Source organism: Heterodontus francisci, chromosome 8 (assembly GCF_036365525.1).
Source record: "Heterodontus francisci isolate sHetFra1 chromosome 8, sHetFra1.hap1, whole genome shotgun sequence".
Classification (NCBI taxonomy): domain Eukaryota; kingdom Metazoa; phylum Chordata; class Chondrichthyes; order Heterodontiformes; family Heterodontidae; genus Heterodontus; species Heterodontus francisci.
The window spans coordinates 96,095,437-96,117,330 of record NC_090378.1 but is presented as its reverse complement, the minus strand read 5'-3'; the positions used below and the strand labels follow the sequence as shown (position 1 = coordinate 96,117,330).

At 42.8% G+C, this 21,894-nt stretch overlaps 1 protein-coding gene across 6 annotated transcripts in view; it reads right to left on the bottom strand.

Moving 5' to 3' along the window:
- The window catches only part of dnm3a (dynamin 3a), a 369,313-nt gene that overhangs the window by 238,300 nt on the left and 109,119 nt on the right, over positions 1–21,894 (bottom strand). For all 6 annotated transcript variants that reach the window (XM_068037799.1, XM_068037795.1, XM_068037794.1 and 3 more), the window contains exon 7: positions 13,797–13,939. In XM_068037799.1, the coding sequence (XP_067893900.1) occupies positions 13,797–13,939 (143 nt within the window). The remainder of the gene's footprint in view (positions 1–13,796; positions 13,940–21,894) is intronic.

The following is a 21,894-nucleotide window of genomic DNA, read 5'->3' as shown; positions in this document are numbered from 1 at the left end:
ATGAGAGGCAATGTAAACTAAATGGTACAATTTTAAAGGGTGTGCAGCAACAGAGAGACTTGGGGTGTACATATACAAATCTTTGAAGATAGAAGGTCGAGGTGAGAACAGCAACTTGCATTTATATAATGCCTTTAATGTAATAAAATGCCCTAAAGTACTTCACAGGAGTATTGTCAGTCAAAATCTGACACCTAGCCACATTAGCATCTCCTCTGCACCTTTGCAAGGACCCTCACATCCTTCCTAAAGTGTGGTGACCAGACTGGATGCAATACTCTAGTTGGGGCCTAACCAGAGCTTTATAAAGGTTCAGTGTAATGTCCCTATTTTTGTACTCTATGCCTCCATTAATGAAGCCCAAGATCCCATATGCTTTGCTTACTACTCTCTCAATATGTCCTGCCACCTTCAAAGAGAGGCAATGCCAGAGACACCTAAGAATATCACGCGAAATGGTCACAGAAATTTGTAGGATCCTGCCGCATGACCTGCAACTGCTTGGCTTTGGTGGGAATCCCATGCCAGCTGCCCTCAAGGTGACTGCTGCACTCAATTTTTTTGCTAGTGGGGGTTTCCAGCAATCAATGAGCGACATATGTAGCATATCACAGTCTGCAACCCATTGGCCAAAGCGGTGACCAATGCCCTATTTCAACATGCCAGTGATTTAATTAACCTACCTGTAGACGAGGACAGCCAGGCTGCAAGGTTTGCAACCTTCAGTTCCATTGCTGGGTTCCCAAGAGCGCAAGGGGTGATCGACTGCACTCATGTGGGCATTAGAGCTCCCTGGGACCAGCCTATCTTTGTTAGTCGCAAAGGCTTCCACTCTTTAAACATACAATTGGTTTGCGACCACAGGAGAAGAATCATGCATGTTTACACGTTTCCCAGGGAAATTTCACGACTCCTACATTTTGAGGAACTCACAGCTACCAGCCACTTTTGAGCAACCAGCCGTAGTAGATGGGTGGATCCTGGGTGACAAGGGTCTTTGTACATGGTTGAACACACCAGTGCGGCATCCCCAAAGCGCTGTGAAGAGAGGTACCATGCTGCTCACGCATCTACCAGAGCTATAATTGAACACAGCAGTGGAATGCTGAAAATGCTCCTCTGCTGCCTTGATCTGTCTGGAGGGACTCTTCAGTACACGCCACAGAGGGTGTCACGAATAATTGTTGTCTGCTGTGCCTTGCAATTAGATGCCGCAACATTTTGCAGTGGAGGAACAGCAGTCTTCTTCAGATGAGGATGACTAAAGTGGGTGAGGAGGAGGAAAACTATGCCATTATAGATATGAGGGTCATGGAGAGACAACACAAGGGACATCAGGGAGAACCTCATTTGCACATTTCAGCCAACAGTAAGCCACTTCATAAAGGAATGTTGGTCGGAGAAAGACATTCTCAAAATATGTTCACATACGCCTGATGTCTTATTCATTGCTGTAATCAAAAAGGACTCTTCTTACAACAGCACATGAACCTGCAGTGGAGATGTGCCTAAAAGCATGTATGCTATCAACTTCATTAAAAGAGACCTGCGTCTCCATTGGAAAGATTGTCCTGCATCAAGACATTAAACAGCACACATAGGAAGCTACAACCTTGCCATACTTTAATGTGACTAGTAGATCAAATCTTCTCAGGGCTACAATGGAACCAAAAACACACCAATGCAAGGAAAGTAAGGAAGTGACCATAGAACCACAAATGTAAGGCATGTTGGTAATGTAAAAAAGTGAAAAATCTGCAAACAACAAACAGCAATCATTGATGACTGATGGCTCAACTAGCAATGATAAATGGACACTGAACACTTTCTGAAATGCTTTGCAAGCATCAACGCGTTCCTGCCATAGGCCACCAATGAACATTTTTTTTTCATCTTAAACAAGGCAAATGATTTATGAGAGGGCATCAAATATTGGGACAAATAAAAATGGATTTAAACTTCTGCAATATGTGCACAATATTTACAGCATCCGTGCCACCTTTGTGCTCAAAACTGTTTCTTTTTCCATTTTTTTACCACTATGTATAGGTGCTACCCCGACGTCACCAGCTGAGGTGGAGGCAGTCTACTCATTGCACTGCCCCATTGCTGTAGATGACTCTGGCAGGCGTCCTCTGGAGGAACGGGGCCTTAAGGGTTCCATTCTACTGGGGGTCTGCAGCTCTGGTGTGAGTATCCCCCGTGTTCTCGCTTGCTGGAGGTAAGGGGGTCAATGTCGGGGGGGTGGGGAGAGAGGACAAGACGCCACTTACCCTGGGGGTATCCTGAGAGGAAGGCCCTGGGGCGCCTGGCACATGCTCATCCTCCAGCTGGGTACAAGCTGGCACCTGCCTGTCTCCATGAGGGGAAGAAGCACCCGGAGGGAGGTCCAGGTTCCTCCGCCCCCTCTTGCATAGACTCTGTTCGATGGCTACAGCGATGGAGTGCAGGTCAGAGCGGATATGGCTCGAGTGCAAAAAACAGACTCACCATGGAGCTCACCAAACTCTCGAATGAGGAAGCCATATGCTCACGTGCCTGGGACATGGCAGACGCCATGGGTTGCATGGACTCCTCCATGACACATGCAAAGCCACGCAAGACCTCAGGCATCTCCGACATATTTTCCACATGGCTTTGCTACATATCCAGCAGACTTCTAGTAGCAACAGAGGATCATCATGAGCGTGAGGCAGGTGATGGTTCACCCTCTGGCTTCATCTTCCTCCCCACAGGAATCTTGGGCCTAGTGGTGTTCAGAAACTAGAGTACAGGCACATGCAGTGGAGACACAAACAGAGGCACATTAAATATCAGCTGAACATAAGTTCACACTTTCCGTTGGTGTGCACATATGGCTGAAAGACTGACGGTGACACTTCATCCTACGCCTTCCGGATCCTGCCTTGCCATCTGCGATGGCCCTGCCTCACTCCTCTCTTGCTATTTCTGCAGCCTCATCCTCAGCTGGTGTCAGGGCTCTGATGTCTGGAACACCTCCGCCTGTCTTTGCCCGCTCACGCTGGTTGTGGCCGTTAAACTCCAGAAAGCTCGTTATGGAAGGATAATGCTGGAGCCTATCTTCACTCAGTTTCACATTTATCATGCAGAGTAAAAGGATTACAAACATGTAGTTCCTCACTCAAAACCCCCTATCAGTCTCAATGAGTGTCTGCTTAAATATGCTCGCGAAAGACCCCAATTAACATCCTTCGCCTGCATATAATCAAACACTCGCTACAGAATTAACAGATTAACAAATCCCTTTTATAATACGTGGATTAACACGCTCAAACATTTCAAAATAAATTCCATATAATGTACAAAGTATGAACATGCTCAAAGAACATTTCAAAATAAATCAAAATAAATTCCACATTGGGTACAAAGTATTGCATTGTGAGACACCCCTCCTCTAGCACCCCTAATAATTTCTTTGTTTCACAAAAAGAAATGCTAGTACAATCATTTAGCTGATGACTTGCATCTACCCATTTAAGTTTGGCGATTTCCTTTATCTCCAGCATTTGTTTCAATCCAGCAAGGTCAACATGTAGTCATTTTCACTCACACCTTTTGTAGCGTGTACATGGTCCCACAGAGAACGATTATCCACATAACATTCAATGGGTATCCTATCTTTATTATGTCCCTTGTTCAGAATTCTATGCAAAATATTTGACAAATAGAACCCCATATCTACTGCCTCCAAAAGACCCAGTGTTTCAGCAGCTAAAGTGCTTTTTAACGACCCATTTTATTTTCTTCGCCTCCCAAGCTAAAGGACAACATTTCCCATTTTCACCCATCAAAAATATTATGAAACCAGCTACACTTGAATACCCATCAGCAAGATTAGCATGTGAAGCATTGCTAAAAATGATTAGCTTCATGTTCTTTGGGTCACCAAAGGATGGAAGCTTCAGTACGCATTTCTCCAGATTCAACTTTTTTTAATGTTTTATTTGCCCTTAAAACATTCTCAGCTTTTGGATGTTTCATCATCGTGTTTAACTCCAGCACATCAGGCCTAGTCTGAGTGCACAGCCTGTTTAATTGACCAATCAAGCTTCGCAATTGCTCAATCTCTGCTTTAGATAGATCATCTTTCTGTGATGACCTAATACGATTAACTGGGATGGCAGTAACACGCTCTAAATAGAATTGTTGATTTAAAGTTATTCCAGACTTAGGCTGCTTAATATCTAAACCAATTAAAGGCCCCTACAAGCCTGATTCCCAATCATAAATTCTGCCCTAATCTTCCGAACACATTTCTCAAAATCCACAGTACCATCCCATAAGAAATCAACATGCATCATGAAGATGCCTGAAAGTTTCCCTTTATGATAGCATAAAACATTGCAGGATCTGGTTTTAGTTAACACAACTAATTTTCAACAAAACAGATCTCACCGAGAAATATCACACCCTGGAAGAATCATTAAGGCCATAGACACACTTGCTCAGTTTCCATAACCTTCCTTCTGCAACTGCTGCCTCTTCAGGTGGTTTCAGATACACTTCTCTCTGAAAAGCATGACCTTGCAGAAATGTGGCTTTTATGTCAACGGATCCACATGAATATGTGGCCAAAAAGCTAAAAAGATTTTCAAAAATACCTTTCCCACTGTGGGAGAGTCCTTTCTAACATTGGGATCACCCAGTTGCTCTTCAAAACCCCACGCAACTAGCCTTGCTTTGGCCTTATGAGTTCCATCAGGAAGAACTTTTTCAGTACAAATCCATCTATGTGACAAGGCTGGCTGCCCCCTATCTTGTACCTCAGAATAAACTCCAAACTCTCTCCAACCCCTTAATTCCTTATGTTTTGCTTCTCTTATTAGTTTATCCTCAAGTTTGTTAGCAGCCACAAAAACTTCACGGTCATGAGGACTTCTGCTTCTAGTTCTATTCCAAGACTACTCTCTAGCCTTCGTTTCATTGTGGAATCTGTTCAAACTACAGCCTCTATTAGCACTTTGATGTCTTTCGGGACTACTGCTAGAAGATCTCCCTCGCCCATTATTGGAGGCTCTTTCTCCAGTATGTGATCGCTTCCTTATGCAAGAGTCACTTCCAGACCCACTATTAGAACATGCAGTGCACTTTCTTACCCTCCACTCTTTCACTCCATTCTGCCAGTCCATGGATCTTGCTTCTTGGCCATCATCTTGAACATTTAACCAAAATTTAAACAGGCCTGTAGATTTTCCTGCATGCCCCACAATTGTTGCATCCCTCCATTTATTAGACCTTTCTGGAATATATGTTAACCAAGTACCTACACGGGGCAATTGGCCTTTGGATGCAATAGCTCTTTCCTGAGCAACATGATCGCTCACATTACTATCCAACTCTTGATCTACTGTATTCTGTTCCTCAGGACCTTCATCACAAAACACACAAGTATTTGAGGTACAAGGTGTCTCTTTTCCCTCCATCAGCTGCTCAGATTCTGAGATTTTGTAATCAAACCCAATTAATTACGAGGAATGAACCTTAACAGTTTGATTTCCATGCTTGATAACTGTCTTACCATCACAACCGATTACCTTACCAGGGCCCTTCCATTCCCTATGACCCTCTCTTTTACAATACACCAGATCTCCAGAATTAACTTCTGCCTCAGATGGCCTTATACGATGCCTCAGAGGTCTCCAAATTTTCTCTGAGACCTCAGCCTTGATGAAAGCCCATCTCCCTGCATGTAAAGCATTCAAATGTGCAGAACAAAATGGAACTAACTGCAGTAGTTTCTAGAGCAGGCAGACTGTCACACAGTACAGAATGACAATTTGGAATTCCATCCATAAACAAATTAATAGGGACTGTATCCTCCAACCATCTGAAGTGAATTCTTCGCATGAACTGCCCATGCCAGGGCAGTTGTCAACTTGCAGGTTGGGTGCTCAGATAAGATTTTATGCATCATTTCATCGACCGCTGTGTGATTCCCTTCACAGAGCCCATTGCAGAAAGGACATTCAGTTGCAGTATTCATAACAATATTGTTCATGTTTTCACACATATCTCTGAACTTGTCATTCTCAAATTCCCCTCCATTATCAGTCAGAAACTTAGCTGGTGCCCCAAGGCCAGTCCCTATCCATCTCTCCATAATTTTGTCTATAATCACCCTTTTGTCCTTACTATTTATTATTGCAGAAAGACTAAATCTAGTTGCTAGGTCGATAAAATGTAGAATGAAAATATTCTAGTCTTTGTCCCATACCTTTAAATCAAGGCAACTACCTCGTTAAAGTCACATGCCAATGGAAGGCTGACAACAGGATGTGATGGCGTCCTCCGATACCTTTTACAGATTTCACACTTTTCACTAATCTCTTCTATTATCCTCATATACTCTTCATCAATCACACCTGCCTCCTTTAGCAGGGTTTTAATCTCTGACAAGAAGGGTGAGCAAATTGTCTGTGTAACTTCAAGACAATTTGCCCTTTATCCCTCTGATTCTTAACACCTGGGCGGCACAGTGGCGCAGTGGTTAGCACTGCAGCCTCACAGCTCCAGCGACCCGGGTTCAATTCTGAGTACTGCCTGTGTGGAGTTTGCAAAGTTCTCCCTGTGTCTGCGTGGGTTTTCTCCAGGTGCTCTGGTTTCCTCCCACAAGCCAAAAGACTTGCAGGTTGGTAGGTAAATTGGCCATTATAAATTGCCCCTAGTATAGGTAGGTGGTAGGGAAATATAGGGACCGGTGGGGATGTGGTAGGAATATTGGGATTCGTGGAGGATTAGTATAAATGGGTGGTTGATGGTCAGCACAGACTCGGTGGGCCAAAGAGCCTGTTTCAGTGCTGTATATCTAAACTAAACTAAACCTGATGCCATTAATACTTCTCTAACACTCTGACTAGAAACATCAGGTTTTGTTAAGGGGATACAATAATGCCCTGACTGGATAAACTGCAAATTCACTGACTTCCCAAAAATAATTGCCTTATCTGTGCTCCATATCACATTTCATTTGTGCTTTTTTCATTGTAGTCTTACTCAACAGTAAAGGTATCTCACTAGAGATTACATCAGTCCTGATAAAATGGCTTACCCTAGCTATTTTACATGGAATTACGACTCTCTTTAGTGACTTCAATGTGTTGTCATCACCCAACCCAAAGCTGGTAGTACTTTTATATTCCTTAACCTTGTGTCGATCCTCACTACTGAGCGAATCCAGGTAACACTATAACCAATCAGTACCACATACAGTTGACATGTAAGTACTATCTAATACTGCACAGTTAAACAAATCTGCAACTAACACAGGACTAAAATTCCTTGTGACCAGCATAATTCGTTCAGATTCAGCAGTATCGTCCTTTTCTGCCTTAGAATTCTCTGCGTCGTGTGTTATTTCAAGGACTCTGCCCCTCCGCCTAGGGCAGTTCATTGCATAATGATATTTTGAGTCACATCTGAAGCACCTATTAACTATTTCTTGGGCATTCCTGGGATTCATTCGCCTATGATTGCTGTTCCAATTCTGTCTTCCACTTTAATAGACCTGCTAAAGGTGCTTTCATCCTCATTCCTCCTACTTTTAACACTTCCATTGTACTTATGCCTGCTTCCAGTATCTGGATCATTTTGAAATCTAGTAAACATTGAGTCCTCCATTTTTTGTCACCACAGAATGCCCTGCTTGTTCTACCAGGTCTGCAGGAAATGACTGTTTCCCCAGGAATTTCTTTAAGGCAGCAGACATTTGATCCAACAGGGAGTCTTTGCCAAGAACTGAACCTCAGTTAAAACCAACAGCCTATCCATTTGCGACACCCTAGCACAATCTCGCAATTTAAAAGTTAGCACTGAACCAGGGATCTCCAAATTGAATTTCCTCAATCTTCAATACCGTCTGCTAACGTCCATGACATATTCCTCCATTAAATAACCATCTGTTTTTCGAAATCCATCAAAACCTGACCGTGCCTCATACACATTCGATAGATCATCTTGTAAATTTCATCCAAGAATTCTAACAGAAGATCCAACCCTTCATCAATATCCAACTGACAAGCATCCAGTTCACAAAACACTTTACTTCTGATTTTACCTTTGGTAAGAAGTGACAATGGCAAGGCCATACCTTGTTTCCTATTTGATAGAGATGTAACCAATGTCCACATATCCACTTTATTCTTCCACTGGTCATATGGTTCAGACTCAGAACATCAGAGCACATCAACAATGCCAATCGTCAACTTTGTGCACAATCAGCAAGTGTAATGCACCAAGGTTGCTCATGCATTCAACTTCATGCCTTGTCTGCTCTCTGTCTTAAAGAGATGTGGCTAGGAAGAAAAACAATGGAACAGCTTTGCCAAGACCACTTACCCTCGCCGATCAGAGCAAGTCATTGATATGCTTGTGACACTGCACTCAGTTTCTGCGCGTCACCCCACAGTTCGAGATCTCCTCTGCTACCTCCATGCAAGCCGCCTTAGTCAGGCAGGAGGGTCTTCTGACTCCATCTGCAGGGAAGAAGACCTCCTGCCTTTCCCTGACGACTTAGAGGAGAATAAGCAGGTAGACATCACTGAATGGTGGGGTGGGACGCTGCCTGACATTTTCTTCACTCTTGCTGCAGAGGAAAAAAATGTTGGGGATTTGGTGCTGTGTTTCTTAAACTAAGGAAGGAAAGATCAGCTACAGATAAGTAAAAGATTTAATTTTGGTAACTATGAACACACTTGAATAACAAGAAGGCTCCCTGAGGCTTGAAACAAAGAATGCTTTGTAGCCATGGTGATCACAGTGCTTAAGCCTGTGATGTCGGGTTCCACCAATGAAAGGCCATCCCCACCTCATGATCGCACGTGACTTCCATGCTCATCGTTTCACTGTTAATTTACATATAAAATTGCATGGGATATGGGAAAAATGGTGGAAGCTATGCCAACTTCCAGTCCCGCCACTGGGAAGGCCGCGGGACTCAACGTTACTGCCGGTGTGTCTGCAGCTATCTCAGACAGGGGTTTAAATTATTCATATGACTTCCCAGATCACAGAAGATTTGCAGCTGGAAATAATTAGTTTAAATTTCTATCTGGGACATCCCACATTCGCCACATTTCGATGGAGGTAGATGATGCAGGGGAGTGCCTTTTGGGTTTTTGACGTGTGCTTGCAGATACAGACAGGCAGATGGCTTTTGGAGAAGCAGTTGGCTTTTGGAAGTCAGTTGGGCTCAGGAGCAACGAGGCCATCAGGAACCAGGGATGTTTCTGTTTTGAGGCAGGCCCATGCTCAAGCTGGGAAATCCAGATTCATGAGGTGTTGAAGGTGAACTGAAAGATTTGCCTAGTCGAAGCTAGAGGGAAAATCCCCAGGAAATCTCAAACCTGGGAAGACAGATGAGAAATTAAGGAAATCGAAGCGAATTCTCTGGAGCTGGGTACACTTTGGATTGGTGCCAAGAGAAGTGAACAAACCACCAAGATCCGATAACACATAGGTGAATTTTTGGGGTGGAAGTAACAGTCAAACAGGAGTTGAGATTTAGAGTTTAAAGCATATGACTTCAGGTTCTGTTAAGATTTTAAGTTTAAAATATAATTGTTTCCAAATTGTTGTGTCAAATTAGTAGTGTTTTGCTTTGTCTAACTCTTGTACAGTAATATTTTTTGTTTAAAACATGAAATCTTATGGTATAATTCTTTCAGTAATAACTGGGAATTCGACTTTCTCTTTTTAAAAGTTAACAGTCCCTAACTGGATACTAACAATACGATGATCACTCTTACCAAAGTGCTTCCCCACAGACCTTTGGCCCACCTCAGTTCCAGCACTAGATCCAGCAATGTCTCCATTCTAGTTGGCCCAAGAACATACTGATCAAGGAAGTTCTCCCCAACACATTTCACAAATTCCTCCCCCTCCTTGTCCTTTATTCTAACATTATCCCTATCAATATTTGGGTATTTGAAGTCCCCCAATATCACCACTCTATAGTTCTACACATCTTTGTGATTTCCCTGCAGATTTGCTCCTCTATCTCCCTCTCACTATTTGGAAGCCTCATAGAACACCCCTAGTAGCGTCGTCATACCCTTTTTGCTTCTCAACTCTAACCAAATGGATTCTGTTCTTGCCGCCTCAAAGACATCCCCGCTTTCCAACACTACAATATCTTCCCTACTCAGTGCTGCCGCCCCACCTCCCTTTTTTCTTTCTCTATCTTTTTTGAACACTTTTTATCCTTGTATATTAAGCACCTAGTCTTCACCATTTTTAAGCCACGTTTCCGTTATTGGCACTCCATCCTATTCCCATACTGCTATTTGAGTTTGTAGCTCACCAACCTTATTCATCACACTTTGCGTGCTTACATATATGCATTGTAATCCTGTCTTTGTATTCCTCATAGCCCTTCTCAGTCTGCTCCTATCCAATATGGAACTACTCCCGTCTCTAGTACTGTCCAACACTTTCACATTATGCACTTTATTCCTCTTTTTCACTTCTATATGCTGGTGCCCATTCCCCTGCCAATTTAGTTTAAACCTTTCCCAACCACACTAGTGAACCTCCCAACAAGGACATTGGACCCAGTCCTGTGAATCTGAGCTGCCCAAAACTCCAAAAGTAATGGTGCAGGAGCAGGAAGAGAAGGCATTGCAGGTGATTCTCTGGCTACGATGGATAGGAATGGAATCAGATGAAGGCAGTCCCTTTTTATATGGTCCTTCCAGATCTGGGAATGATGGGCAAAACCAGTTGTCTGCCATATCCATTCAAGTCGGCATGTTTTGGACTTGAGATGAGGGCCATACCAGAAGGAATGACCAGGGTGGGAGGAAGTAGTGGTTTTAATGGAGGCTAGGACATCAAAGTTGGAGATGATGGTGTGATTGACTAGATCAGTAGCTACAGAAATGTTGTGGTGAATGGAGGGCCAAAGCTTAGATGGTTGGAAATATGAAAGTGCCATTGGGGAAAGAGGTTTTTCCAGGGGTGAACACAGAGGATGTCGGGTTAGGAGGGGGAAAGGGGATATGAATGGTGAGGGATACCAGAAAGTGATTAGAAATGGCCTGATCACAATGGGAGTAGAGACGTCACATGAGATGGTACAGTCAAGGGGGTCATGATAATGGGTAGGGGAGTTTATGTGGAGGGAGTGATGTGGAGGATAGGAGGGCAGCGAGAGGATACAATGATTTAAGATGAACACTGAACGCACCAAAGATAAGTCACTCCATGCAGAGGCTGAGGAAGGAAAGAACTGAAGATATCTTGTTGGGAGGTAGAGAACAAGGATTTTAATGGAAAGGCAAGAGGAATGGAACAAGGTGAGATGCTCAAAGGAGAAGGCCCAGAGGAGTAGGTGGATAGACAAAGTTGTGATTTGGTTATAAGAGTCACACCACCACTGCAGCCTAGGCAGGACAAGTGGTGGAAGATATAGCCAGGCTGGAAGGGTCATCACCCCGCAACCAGTTTCCATCAAAGCCATGATGTCTATGCAATCTTAAACAATAAGCTCACAAGGCCTTGTTCACAAGTGAACAGGTAGTCTAGAGTGAGTGTGAACAGTGGCGGTGACAGGTGATCTGCCGACAGAGTCCATAGGGTCTGCATTGGGAGGGATGAATGGGATGGAAAGGTGAATGGCAAGATTAAACACCCACAGGTGCGCTAGGTGGGAAGGTTGGTGAGAGAGTAGGATGGGGCAGTTGAGCTTGTTGCTGATAAGGAGATAGCATCAAGTACCTCAATGGGCCCTTTGGATGATGCCAAGAGAGGCACAGAGGGAAGCTGTAGGCTTGTCCAAGAGAGAGTCAAGCCTAGGCCAGCAACAGGAGAGAATGAAGGTCGAGAAGTGGGGAGGTTGGGGGCAGAGAAACTGTTTCCACTGTAACCAGAAGACACAGACTTAAGGTAATTGGCAAAAGAACCAGAAACAAATTGAGGAGAGATTTTTTTTTAATGAGGCATGTCGTTATGATCTGGAATGCACTGCCTGAAAGGGTGGTGGATGCAGATTCAGTAATAACTTTCAAAAGGGAATTGGATGAATACCTAATGGGTAAAATTTGCAGGATTATGGATAAAGAGCTGGGGAATGGGCCTAATTGGATAGCTCTTTCAAAGATCTAGCACAGGCACAATGGGTCATATATTGTGAATGAGAGACGATGGAAAATACATTTGTTCAACATTTATAATAGGAAATAATAGACTTACAAGAATCATTTTCTCACAAGCACAAAGACATTCAATTTGGGTCTCCTTCTCTGCTATATTGCTCCAGGGTATGCGTCCGGAGCAGCTTCATAGGAAATAGTGCAGCCCGCAATTAAGAGACATCTAACACAGAAAAATCAAGAAGCACACATTCTCAAATAGTGGTGTGGTTTCTTGGGATTTAGTTGGGTAGTTCAAGAGAGTTTCAGACTGGTTTGAATTTACAGCCCTATTTTTTTCTATGGGCTGGATTTGGGATGTCTGACCCAACTTTAAAGTCCCCACGCTACTGAGAAAATTCATGTTTTTCAAAAGGAGTTCTCTGGGTCTACTGTATTCTTTTATAAAGTAGGGAAATAATTTAGACATAAAGATCTTCTGTTCATTTTCCTTCCTTTATAAACATCTATAAATAATAAATGAGTCTTTCTTTAAAAACTATCTAACTGTATTTTACCAACACCTGGTGCATCATAATTCCACAAACAGCTTCATACTACTGGCATTTACAAGAGATAATGGTAGCAAAACTTCAACTGAGAAATGTAAACACCTAAAAGGAAAATGTTACTTCAGCAGTAAAATATTCTTTTAATTGAGCTTTCCATTATAAATGTCAACAAAGGAATTTAGAGAAGAATTCATAGAGTTGAGTGGGCAAAACTATGGTAGATGGAATCCATGCGGGGGGAAGTGATGTTTCAGTTGTAACTGCCTTGCTCAGACTCCATCTGGAGTATTGCATTCAGTTTTAGGCACCAAACCTCGGAAAAGATTCACTGGCTATGGAGTGGGCAGAGTTCAGTTTTACAATAATATCAGGACTTACAGGATTAATATGTGAGGACAGATTGCATAAATTTGGCTTGCATTCATGTATTTAGAAGATTGCGGAGTGTTCCAATCAAAGTCTTTTAAATTATAAAGGTAATCAATAGGGGAGATACACAAACTATTTCCTCTGATGGGGCGATCCAGAACAAGAGAGATTGTCTTAAAATTAGAGCCAGGCCATCTAGGACTGAAAACCCACCAACACTTATCACACAAAATTTAATGAAAATGTGGAATGTTCTCCCCATAAAGTTGAGGATGCTGGATCAATTGAAATGCTCAAGACTGAGATCGATAGCTTTTTTATTTAAGGTAAGGTTATCAAGGGATATGGAGAACCAGTGGGTAAACTGCCTTAAGGGGCAGATCTTCAATGACCTAACAGAATGGCAGAATAGGCTCAAAGGGCTGAATGACCTACTCCTGCTTGTATGTTCCATCTTCAACTACCCCATGCAGTACAACCAGCCATTCATACATACAGCCTAGTTAAAACTAGGTTGAGCTAAATCTTCCAAGAAAGCAATCACTTCCCATGCAAATTAATGCAATATTGGAGCTTCGTTTAATTTACTTTGGAAATTAATTTGTCAAAGTTCTAGATATCATTATTTTGGATAAGAAATGGATCTTACCTTTCCAAGAGTGCAAATCCAGGCTAACACGAAACAGCTAGTTCACAGAGTAGACCCAAAGAATCCATATTATACTTCAAACAAAGAAGCTTTGGAATAAATAAAGAATACTTAACATACAGCAAGAGAGCTTTGGTTGTTATGGCAGGGTCATCAGGTCGGCAGTCCTTATATTCCTCTACTTCTTTTTCTAAAGATAACATCTGCCTCTGTAGCTTGTTGCGCAACGCTGGAAGTGTTTCCCGAATGTGGTTAGTTAGTTGCTGCAGAAAAGAATTAAAACTAACATTGAACTGTACAATCTTCAGGAAAAAAGTGGATATGCAAATCCAGTCAAAATAGACAACTTTAAATGAGTTGCCAAATTATAATATATCCTCCACAAAACATTTTTGATTTATCTTATATTTGATAAGTAAATGAAAGTGAAAATGCAATGAACCTGTTGTTCTTCCAAAGGAATTTTAGAACAGCAGTTTTGGAATGAAGTTCAGGTTGAGCAATATTAAACAAAGACATAATTGACTTTTTATGGCTACAGTAGTAAACACTGGAGAACTGCATGATGCAGTGCATTACATTCTTTTCATCTCACTGAGCAAGGAAGGAAGTTGGCCAAACTGGTGGGATGAAAGCCTGCATCAGGTGTAAGAAACCAATATGAAAACGAGATAAATAAATAAGCAAAATACTGCAAATGTTGGAAATCTGAAACAAAACCAGAAAAAAAAACCTGCAAGTACATAGCAGGTCAAACGGCACCTGCGGAGAGAATAGACAATTGATGTTTTGGTTTCATGCCTTTCATCAGGGCTGAAAAGTAAAAGAAGGACAAGCTTATCAATTGAATCATAATACAAGGAGCAGAGTTTAAAAATACAAAGAGAAAGTCCTAGAGAAATGATCGTTGGATGATGTGACATATAATCTCAGTGAAGTAATGGAAAGAAAAGCATTCAAAGAAACAAAGGATGTGTGAATAGTTATGGCAGTGTCAGCCCTAAGGAAGAGATAAGAGAATGGAGGGAAAATGGAAAACACAGAAAATATAAGGGATCAGGTTTGAGGTTAAAACAGAACAGGCTAGAAAAATGGGAGCATCATCTCTGAAAAGAAAAAGAACAGACCAATCAAGAGGACACAACCTGCTCACCAGCACTGTGCCAGACAAAGTCTCTTCCCTTGCCATCTCTAGATTAGATACTATTCTTGAAGCTTGCAAGGAACATTAAATGGAGATTGGGCACTAGCAACAGAGTTCCATTTGGTGCAGGTCCACTGATCAAAACTCAATTCAACTCAAATTGGCGATCGCACTCATAAATGCCATGTGGCACTCCATCCCTAACTGACGAACCAATGATGCAATCAAACAGGATCCTCCAATCTGTCCGTATTACTCTTGGAAAAGGTAAACACAATAAAGATGAACAACCTGTCCACCCCAATCTCAGGTCCCCCACCCGTCTTCCCTGCCTACTTCTGATGCTGCCCATCAAGATGGTGGCTCATAAATTCTGCAACATAGACAGTCAAACCTTTATGTTCTTTCTGGTCTGAAAAAGACTACCAATACAACTCAAACAAGACCAATTGCCACAAGAGCAAATCTCTCAAACTTGAAACACCAATACTGGGCAGCTCAGATTCAAATGAGTGCATTCTTGCCCCTGGTAAACCCACTCCCCATTGAATATAATCCATGGTTAAGAATGAAGGCTAATTTCTCTCTTCAAACTCCCCTACCATTCATACTCATGCAGAAAGAGAGAAGCACCCTATTACCACTACAACTCTCAGTCTGGAATCATTCCCTAAAAATCACAGCAGGTCTATCAACCCTTTTCTCAAAAATAACAGACTGGGGAGCTCCTAGGAGAACTCACCTCAACTGGATGCAGAGCCTGCCATGAGAAAGCAGTTACCAGATTAGGGCAACTCTTCCATGGGGGCCAGACTTTGTCCTTCTACTAGCTAGCTAACAAATTTCACATCACCCAACATGACCAGTTCCATTATCTCCAGATGAAGCACTACCTCCTGAACACTGCAATACTGTGTAGACCAGCATCAGCCAATACCCTTGGAAGTTTCCCTCAACTCTCCGACAGCCTCTTTTACATGCAACCCAGCCAGTGTACCATTCTATTCTCAAGACCAAGACGGAGTAGAAAGTCTAAAGAAAGCCTAAGGACATGACCTAGGCCCACCATAAAGTAAATGCAAATGGCCCTAAACAACATTTGCAGCAAAATGCAGAAGGGTCAATTCATAATTGTATTGAACATTATACATCCTGCACATACTTGGCTGCTGGAGATACTGTACAGAGTTATTGAATACAGGGCATAACCAAAATATCTGTCCACAGCCTCTCCGGGGATTTTCTGAGCTTGGGTTTAAAACAGATTGTTGAAACAAGTTATGCTGAAGACTGTATTAGGCCATATTCTCTTCAGTCTAGTCTCAAAATTTTGAAAACATGCGACATTCCTCAGTATTGACATCATCCTACAGCTTGAAGAGAAAAATAAATAATCATAATATTTATAATTACCTAACAAAAACTATGATTCCCATCTTTTAGCCAGGAATCATATACCTCAAATATAATATCCACATGAACTATATCACATATAATACACAGAAATTAAAACACATAAACAAACTGTTTGGTTTAACCAATCCGTGCTAGTGTTTATTCTGCACACGAGCTGTTGGCCTGATCCCATGTGCCTACCCTGTTCCTATAACCCTCTTCATCTCTGCTTCAATCACTAACCTCGGTAGCGCATGCCACAACCGCACAATATCTGGGGAAGTTTCTCCCACCTTCTGTCCAAAATGTCTTAGATTTAATCTTGTATCTATATCCTCACATTCTAGACTTCTCAATCACTAGAAACAGTCTGTTTTTAACTACTCTGTCCCATCCCTCCACAATTTTAAACATTTCTATCAAATCACTCTAAAGTCTTGTTTGCATGAATAATAACAGCCCCAAGTTTTAAGTTTTTTTTCAGATTTTCATTTCCTCAAATCAGGGAGAACGCTACTAAATCTATGCTGTACTTCATAATGTCACTGCATCACTATCCTTCCCATACTGTCAAGCTCAAAACTAAAGTGAAAGTGTGCCAACTCTGGTCTTCGTGAGGCTTTATATAGATTCACCGTTATATCACAACTTCTATATTCTATAAGTATTGAAAATATGCTATTTTTATGACCTTATCCACTTGAGGTGTTGCTTTTAAATGTGAATCTAAACTGAAAAATCCCTGTTCTCTTCAACATGACTTTGCCTTCCCCATTCAAGTTTATTAATTGCATTTTTTTAAAAAAACATGCCAACTTACATTTACTGGTACTGAATGCTATCTGTCACTATTTTCCCCATTACACCATCTTATCATTATTCCCTTGCAGCTTCTTTTAACCTTACAAGTAATTACTGTTTTGGCCTTCTATTTTGGTACTGTCTGCAAATTTGGATACCACTCCCTCTAACCCTATATCCAAATCGCTAATGTACAAGGAACAGAAGCAGTCCTGTAACAGAACCAAATGTGTTACGACCAGGTGCAAAAGGTGTCTAGGGGTCTGTTACTATCTTCACCTGGTCTTATTGTAAGAGGGTTTAATTTTAAACACACTGAGTTTTGAGCTCCCCCTTTGTGAATACTTGTTCACAGCTTTCCAATTATAAGGCAAATAAACCAATGCACACAGGTTTTCTGAGGTTTAAAGAAGAAAAATGAAATTTATTAAACCTTAAGCTTAAACTCTAATACAGTTAACGCCTACGGATATACGACGCACCCACACTAGCATGCACACGCAATACACACATGCAAATAGGGACAGAAAAGAGGAGAGGAAAATACAGTAGAGAGGTGTTTGAGGCAATATCACAGAATAATACAGTGCAGAAGAGGCCCTTCGGCCCATCGAGTCTGCACCGATGCATTAAAACACCTGACCTGTCTACTTAATCCTATTTGCCAGCACTTGGCCCATAGCCTTGAATATTATGACGTGCCAAGTGCTCATCCAGGTACTTTTTAAAGGATATGAGGCAACCTGCCTCTACCACCCTCCCAGGCAGGGCATTCCAGACCGTCACCACCCTCTGGGTAAAAAAGTTCTTCCTCAAATCTCCCGCCCCTCACCTTAAACTTGTGACCGCTTGTAACTGACCCTTCAACTAAGGGGAACAGCCGCTCCCTATCCACCCTGTCCATGCCCCTCATAATCTTGTACACCTCAATCAGGTCACCCCTCAGTCTTCCCTGCTCCAGTGAAAACAACCCAAGCCTATCCAAACCTCTCTTCATAGCTTAAATGTTTCATCCCAGGCAACATCCTGGTGAATCGCCTCTGCATCCCCTCCAGTGCAATCACATCCTTCCTATAATGTGGCGACCAGAATTGCACAGTACTCCAGCTGTGGCCTTACCAAAGTTCTGTACAACTCCAAAATGACCTCCCTGCTTTTGTAATCTTTGCCTCAATTGATAAAGGCAAGTGTCCCATATGCCTTTTTCACCACCCTATTAACCTGCCCTTCTGCCTTCAGAGATAATCAGAATATCAGAAGAGTTTCTTGTTTACTGTGCTTCGAGCTCACTTGATTGTAGGTAGTCTTGCTGTTTGTTGGGGCCCAGTGTTGTTCTTAAACCTTGTTCACGTAGGAGACTTTTCTCTCTTTGAGGTTCGCGTGTTTTCACAAGATTCAGTTCTGTGAGAAAGAGATGGAGGCAGGCAGGACTAGAGAGGAGGTTCTGTTCCAAAAGGGAGCACACAGCTTTCTGAGTTCATATCCTCTACTGGAAGTTCAAATTCAAAACCTCCAACAGTCAGTCAGTCACGTGACCAAAACTGGTCTGACCGTTTCTTCTGTGTACTGGGGAAGCAATGACTGGGTCCCCATTGTTCCAACATTGTCAGTTACTATGCAAATGTCCTTCCAGTCAGGGGCTTACAATTTTAACTTTTAATGTTCATGTGGCGAAATAATCTGTGCCTCAGTCTTGGCAGGTGGGGTCTTGCCTAACAAATGGGACAGTACTCCCTACTTCCATCCACTCCAAGGAACTGCCTTAACTCCTATTCAGCATCCACTTCCCTAACCAGTTTATAATTCCAATTTGCTAACCTTCCCTAATTCCATACCCCTAAACCTTCTATAGTAGTCTCCAGTATGGTACTTTGTCAAAGGCTTTCTGAAAATGCAGTTATGCTACATGTACCCGCATTTTACCATATCTGTCACCACTTCAAAGAATAGGTTTGTCAAGCATGATCTTCTTTTCTAAAGTTATGGATAGAACAAGGAACAGTACAACACAGGAACACGCCATTCGGCCCTCCAAGCCTGCGCCGATCTTGATGCCTGCCTAAACTAAAACCTTCTGCACTTCCGGGGACCGTATCCCTCTATTCCCATCCTATTCATGTATTTGTCAAGATGATTCTTAAACGTCATTATCATACCTGCTTCCACCACCTCCCCCGGCAGCAAGTTCCAAGTACTCACCACCCTCTGTGCAAAGAACTTGCCTCGCACATCCCTTCTAAACTTTGCCCCTCTCACCTTAAATCTATGTCCCCTCGTAACTGTCTCTTCCACCCTGGGAAAAAGCTTCTGACTATCCACTCTGTCCAAGCCGCTCATAACTTTGTAAACCTCCATCATGTCACCCCTCCACCTCCGTCGTTCCAGTGAAAACAATCCAAGTTTATTCAACCTCTCCTCATAGCTAATGCCCTCCAGACCAGGCAACATCCTGGGAAACCTCTTCTGTACCCTCTACAAAGCCTCCACGTCCTTCTGGTAGTGTGGCGACCAGAATTGCACGCAATATTCGAAGTGTGGCCTAACTAAAGTTCTGTACAGCTGCAGCATGACTTGCCAATTTTTATACTCTATGCCCCGACCGATGAAGGCAAGCATGCCGCATGCCTTCTTGACTACCTTATCCACCTGGGCCGGACTGGAACCAATGTCCTTGGGGGTGCTTTTGCGAACGCTGTTGGGGAGGGTTTAAACTAATGTGGCAGGGGGATGGGAACAAAATGAGGTCAGTGGACGGTAAGGAGGTAGTAACTAAAGCCTGTAAGGAACTAGATAATGAAGTCAGCGTGACTAAGGGAAAGAGTAGACAGGGAGCAGATGATGAACGCAAAGGGACTGGTGGTCTGAGGTGCATTTGTTTTAATGCAAGAAGTGTAGTAGGTAAGGCAGATGAACTTAGGGCCTGGATTAGTACCTGGGAGTATGATGTTATTGCTATTACTGAGACTTGGTTGAGGGAAGGGCATGATTGGCAACTAAATATCCCAGGATATCGATGCTTCCTGCGGGATAGAGAGGGAGGTAAAAGGGGTGGAGGAGTTGCAGGACTGGTCAAAGAGGATATCACAGCTGTGCTGAAGGAGGGCACTATGGAGGACTTGAGCAGTGAGGCAATATGGGCAGAACTCAGAAATAGGAAAGGCGCGGTAACAATGTTGGGGCTGTACTACAGGCCTCCCAACAGCGAGCTTGAGATAGAGGTACAAATATGTAAACAGATTATGGAAAGATTTAGGAGCAACAGGGTGGTGGTGATAGGAGATTTTAATTTTCCCAACATTGACTGGGACTGACACTTAGTGTTAGAGGTCTAGATGGAGCAGAATTTGTAAGGAGGATCCAGGAGGGTTTTCTAGAGCAGTATGTAAATAGTCCAACTCAGGAAGGGGCCATACTGAACCTGGTGTTGGGGAATGAGCCCGGCCAGGTGGTTGAAGTTTCAGTAGGGGACTACTTTGGGAATAGTGATCACAATTCTGTAAGTTTTAGAATACTCATGGAAAAAGACGAGAGTGGTCCCAAAGGAAGAGTGCTAAATTGGGGGAAGGCCAACTATACCAAAATTTGGCAGGAGCTGGGGAATGTAGATTGGGAGCAGCTGTTTGAAGGTAAATCCACATTTGATATGTGGGAGGCTTTTAAAGAGAGGTTGATTAGCGTGCAGGAGAGACATGTTCCTGTGAAAATGAGGGATAGAAATGGCAAGATTAGGGAACCATGGATGACAGGTGAAATTGTGAAACTAGCTAAGAGGAAAAAGGAAGCATACATAAGGTCTAGGAGGCTGAAGAAAGACGAAGCTTTGAAAGAATATCGGGAATGTAGGACCAATCTGAAACGAAGAATTAAGAGGGCTAAAAGGGGTCATGAAATAGCTTTAGCAAACAGGGTTAAGGAAAATCCCAAAGCCTTTTATTCATATATAAGGAGCAAGAGGGTAACTAGAGAAAGGATTGGCCCACTCAAGGACAAAGGAGGAAAGTTATGCGTGGAGTCAGAGAAAATGGGTGAGATTCTACACGAGTACTTTGCATCGGTATTCACCGAGGAGAGGGACATGACGGATGTTGAGGTTAGGGACAGATGTTTGATTACTCTAGGTCAAGTCGGCATAAGGAGGGAGGAAGTGTTGGGTATTCTAAAAGGCATTAAGGTGGACAAGTCCCCAGGTCCGGATGGGATCTATCCCAGGTTGCTGAGGGAAGCGAGAGAGGAAATACCTGGGGCCTTAACAGATATCTTTGCAGCATCCTTAAACACGGGTGAGGTCCCGGAGGACTGGAGAATTGCTAATGTTGTCCCCTTGTTTAAGAAGGGTAGCAGGGAAAATCCAGGTAATTATAGACCGCTGAGCCTGACGTCAGTGGCAGGGAAGCTGCTGGAGAAGATACTGAGGGATAGGATCTATTCCCATTTGGAAGAAAATGGGCTTATCAGTGATAGGCAACATGGTTTTGTGCAGGGAAGATCATGTCTTACCAACTTAATAGAATTCTTTGAGGAAGTGACAAAGTTGATTGATGAGGGAAGGGCTGTAGATGTCATATACATGGACTTCAGTAAGGCGTTTGATAAGGTTCCCCATGGTAGGCTGATGGAGAAAGAGAAGTCGCATGGGGTCCAGGGTGTACTAGCTAGATGGATAAAGAGCTGGCTGGGCAACAGGAGACAGAGAGTAGCAGTGGAAGGGAGTTCCTCAAAATGGAGACGTGTGACCAGTGGTGTTCCACAGGGATCCGTGCTGGGACCACTGTTGTTTGTGATATACATAAATGATTTGGAGGAAAGTATAGGTGGTCTGATTAGCAAGTTTGCAGACGACACTAAGATTGGTGGAGTAGCAGATAGTGAAGGGGACTG